Source organism: Nestor notabilis, unplaced genomic scaffold (assembly GCF_000696875.1).
Source record: "Nestor notabilis isolate BGI_N333 unplaced genomic scaffold, ASM69687v1 scaffold8344, whole genome shotgun sequence".
In the NCBI taxonomy this organism is placed as follows: Eukaryota; Metazoa; Chordata; class Aves; order Psittaciformes; family Psittacidae; genus Nestor; species Nestor notabilis.
The window spans coordinates 14932-19516 of NW_009925129.1; the positions used below are offsets into that span (position 1 = coordinate 14932).

The 4585-nt window shown below is 56.6% G+C and overlaps 1 protein-coding gene across 1 annotated transcript in view; it reads right to left on the minus strand.

Moving 5' to 3' along the window:
- The window catches only part of TRIOBP (TRIO and F-actin binding protein), a gene marked incomplete at its 5' end in the record, with an annotated part of 8647 nt that extends 7220 nt beyond the window's left edge, over nt 1-1427 (minus strand). The window contains 3 exons of the mRNA XM_010012907.1: nt 460-549; nt 948-1016; nt 1371-1427. Coding sequence (XP_010011209.1) covers nt 460-549; nt 948-1016; nt 1371-1427 — 216 coding nt within the window. The remainder of the gene's footprint in view (nt 1-459; nt 550-947; nt 1017-1370) is intronic.
- Between the last annotated feature and the right edge of the window lie 3158 nt (nt 1428-4585).

Here is a 4585-nt window from a genome sequence, read left to right on the forward strand (position 1 = left end):
CAAAAGTACCATTTTTGTGCTGCCTCAGCAGCCACCTCCTGCTGCTACAGCAAGTAGTCAAGGACAGGATTGCGCTGGGGCCAGAACCAGGGTACAGGTTGTTACTCTGAGTAAGGTCAGACAGCTACTCCCCAGAGCTGCAGTGCTCACCACTCCCTCCCCACCGCTCCACAGAAGCTGCCTTGGCCAATGGGTCAAGTAAACAACACGGGGCGTTTAGCTTGGCTCCTGGGCCACCTCTAGCAGAGCCTTCGGCCAGCCCTGCAAAGCCACCGCCTCCTTCTCCTCCTTCCTTTGCAAGCAGTCAGCACTTGTGTCCCTGAGCACAGTCACCCATGTTGCCAGGCTCCGGTCCTGGCAAAAGGTTTGCATGGTTTGCCTCTGGGCACAGGAAGGGAGCACGCATTCCCACCCGGCGTCCCCTGGAGCCACTGTGTCCGCACAGTGCCAGACACTCACGTGTATCTGGAAGCCGTAGTTGCGCTGCACCGCAAACTCTGTCACGTCTGTGCAGGAGCGGAGGTCGATTTCTCCATCGAGGTCATCAGCCTGCAAGCACAGCCGCTGGCTAGGACATCAGTGCAAACCCAGCTTGGAAAACCCTCATCACCTGCTGGCACCCTCTGCCTTCACCGCACAGCTTCCTGGGAGCCAGTCTCTGCTCTCCACATACCAAGGGGCATGGAGATGGAGAGCACCAGAGATGCTCAGCCACTGGACCAGCCCTTCTCACCTCCCACCGCTGACAGCCACCCCAGGCTTCGCCAGTCACCTTCAGATACCCATCCTCTTTGTCACCCCTTCACAAAGAACAGCTTGCCACCTCCAGCACCTTTCAGGGTGACATGATGCCTCTCCCAGGAGCACGGTGGTCATGCCAGGGCTGTGATCCTCTCCCCGCTGGTTGGGAAGGAAGAGAGGGCTGGGGAAAGGCTGGCCGTACTTACCTCCTCTGCGTTCGAGTCCCGGTAATACCTCAGGCTCGAGTCGGTCAGCACAAACCAATGTTTCTTCCACTGCAGGCGGATCGGGCAGGGGGAGGGAAGGGAAAAGACAAGAGGGAAACGGATAGGCAGTTACCGGGGAAGTGTAGGAACAGGGAGGGACGCTCTGTGCTGTGACCTCTCAGCCTTCTCTTCCCCCTCCTCCATGTCCCTTCCAGCTCCCCCTTGTGCTCCTCAGCTGGGAGATGGGCACTGCATGAACCTCTGTGCCTGCACACAGAGCAAGGCACTCCCACCAAAGGTTTCCTGCTGCCTTTCCCAGCAGGAGTGACCTCAGCGAGTGAGGGGGAAGGAAATCGGCTGCTCACGAGGCAATCTCTAGCAGCAGAGGCTGGGGGAAGACAGAGACTCCTGTCTCGGGCTTACCTCTCCTGGCTTGTCCAGGATGGACATCCATCCCTTCTTGAAATTGAGGAGATCCGGCTGGAAAGGAAAGAAAAAACAGGGTTACTGTCTTGGACTGACCCATAAGAAAGCCTGTCGTGCCAGGGGGTGGATGGTAAGTCCCTAATGGCAGAACAACTTTGGGAATAGCTTGGCATCACTTCTAGGAGATTCAGGGGGGTGTAGGGCCTGGTAGTGAAGGAGAACTAGATTTAGCTCTCAGCAGCAGGCAGGCGTTCTTGTAAGAGGAAGCAGGAGATAAGGAAAGAGGTTTAAAAAAAATCAAAGGAAAATATGCAGCAGGGAGGTTTCCACAAGGTGCCCCTGAGGTATTTGTTCAGGGACAAGGAGAGTGGGCAGGAGGGAGCGCTCCACCGCCAGCAATAGGGCTTGCCTTGGAGATGGAGGCAAAGAACCAGACACACCTTGTCCAAACCCTGACCATCCGTGCCCCAGAGCTATGTCCCTCCCGTAACTTCACCACCGATTGTCTATTAAAGACATGAGTAGCTCTCTACAGAACAACTCTCACCACAAATGTACAGGATGCAATTCAACAGCTGCGAAAACATGTTCCCTTTAAACAACGTGCCCCAGGGTAAAGATGAAATCAGAGTCACAACCAGCACCTGATCCTCTCCAAGGTGCTCGGGGCTCCTCTCTTACCCTGTTCTTTCTTCTCCTTCCTGCCACAGAGACTGCTCTCTGCCACAGCTACTCAAGATGAGAATGAACAGACTATCACCCAGATCGCCCCATGCTAGAAAGAAGCTTCCCCCCCTTCCCTGCCTCCTCCTAACCTCACGCCACTGGTGCGGCATCCCAACCAGTTTATCTCCTTCCCAAGGTGGAGCACCAGAGAGCTGACTCAGGGGAACTGCTCTCCCTGGCTTTGCCCTCAGCCAAACAGGCTTGAGCCGGTCCCTCCTCCCAGCCCTGCTGGCTCCGGAGAAGTTGCACCACCAAATAATTCCGCCCAATGCCTCTACTCCCTGGGAAACCAGGGTCTGCAGATCTGCCCCTTCTTCTGCAGCCAAACCAGGCAGGGACGGTGCTGGAGAGGTGATGGTGCCAACCTCCCAATACTCTGTACCAGACCTGCCAGTCCCAGGGATGCCACCAACTACCACCAAAGTCCGAGCTGGGAAGCGGAAGGAGTGGGTTGGGAAGTTGACAGCCACACCGCAGCCCCCAGAGGAGCCCAGTGGCCGGCTCATGCTCCCCACATGCCCAGCTCCCTGCTGCCCTGCTTTCACCTCCCATGGGTTACACCCAAGGCTATGGGGCAGCAAGAGCTGAGTACATGCTGGCCCACCATGATGCTCTGGCTACTGGTTCAAGCAGGCACGGAAAGGTCCACCAAGGGGAGGGTCACTGGCTGCTACAGCTTCAGGCCTAGCCAGAAGTGTCCAACTGCAGCCCCGAAAGCCAGAGAAAGGAGGGAAAACAGAGCAAAAGGGCACGGGGGGCTCCCACACCTCACCTCCCGATGAGGGGACAGGCACTCCTGGTGGCTGGGTGATGAGGGAGACGCGTGCATCCCCATCCTCACGGACCTGGACGTCCCACTGGCCCTGCCGCCTCCCTGAAGAAGCGCCCTGAAACTTAATTCTTTCTCTGTGGCAGCAGCAGCTCCACCCTTTTTCCCGTTATCCCTTCCAATCCAGTGACTTCAGCTCCGGCTCCGAACTGGGAGCGGCGGGGGGGGGGGAAAGGAGGCGAAACGTCAAAGCGCAGCCTCCCCCCGCCTCTCCTGGGATGCACGTGCGCTGGGCAGGAGAGAGCCAGGCAGGCTCCATGGGAGTGGAATAACAATATACGGAGAGAGGGAGCAAAAGGAGTCCTTGCTGGGGCTGTTGTATGGATCAGGTGGGTCTCGTCTTACTGAGCATTTACAATCCCAAAGCATTAGGTGCCGAAATAATGAACATTAATGGGGTGTATGTTGCTGGGAAAACTGGCATGAAGTGCTGCCAGAACCACTGCCCACAACACAGTGCTGGGGACAGAAAATCCCCCCCCTCCAAAGGGCTTCTCCCAAGTGGGTGAATCGCACAGGACTCCTGCTTCCCTTGCCACCCCAGATATGGAGCTGCAGGTCTGGAATTGGCTTTGAACTATTCTTGTCATAGCAGGGCAGGTGCCATAGCACGAGACATCAGTTGATGCACAAAGGTGCTTAAAGCCACTTTTTTCCCCCTCTCCACAATCAAATCCAGCTTCTTATTTGGCATAAAGAGCTCCAGGTATCAGCAGAGAAGAGAGCAGAGGACTCTGGTTCAAACTGAACCAGAGGAAACGGCCTGGCAGCGGGAGGAGGAAACATCCAGGAAAGCCGAACTGCTGGGAGAGATCCGGAGATGCAAGGATGCGGCAGGATGCACCCCTGGCAAAATGCATGACCAAGCAGTGCAGCTTGGGGCTGTGGTTGGTGAGGCTTCACCTTGGAGGTGGCAGCAGCAATTTTGCATGGTTGCATCCATACCCACCAGAATTACATGTATGTTCAGCCCTGCAGCTGGCCAGGTAGAGGCACCAGAGGGGGTGCCAGGCAGCTTGGGACATGGGTGATGTCTGGAAGGACTGGCTTACAAGAGCAGGTTAAGGAGAGGCAGCTGCCTGCCTTTGCTGAAGAAGGGCTACAGGGGAGGTGATAACAGCCTGCAAGTATCCCAAGAATGTAAACACCAAAGAAGGAAAGGGGATGGGAGCAAAAGAATGGCTCCTGGGTGGTACAGAGGCACCGCGATGGAGAAGTGGAGGAGAGGCTGCGGCAGGCTGAGAAAGCTCCATGTCGAAGGTGACTAATGCGATGGTCACCATCGCCACCCTCTGCCGTTCCCCGTCCCCCCCCTCTGCCGTTGCTGTGCCTCCTGCTCTTCCTGCTCCCAAAGGCTCCCGAGGACCTCAGATCCTGGAGCACCACTTCCTCTCACATCTGAGAGAACGTGAGAAGGGCTTTCAGCCTTCCAGCAAGCACAGTGTCTCCTCTCCTCCAAAAAGGGAACCCACTCCATAAGGTGCAGGCCCCAGGCGAACAACACAAATCCAAACTGCTCCAGCTCAGTTTAGTGGAAGCAGAACCGCTCCCCGGCTGGAGCACACATGCAGCTCTCAAATCTATGCGTGCTCCAAAAGCAAGCGGACAACAGGCTCTCCCTTTCCCACCACTCCCATGCAAAACGCCGTCGGGCAGA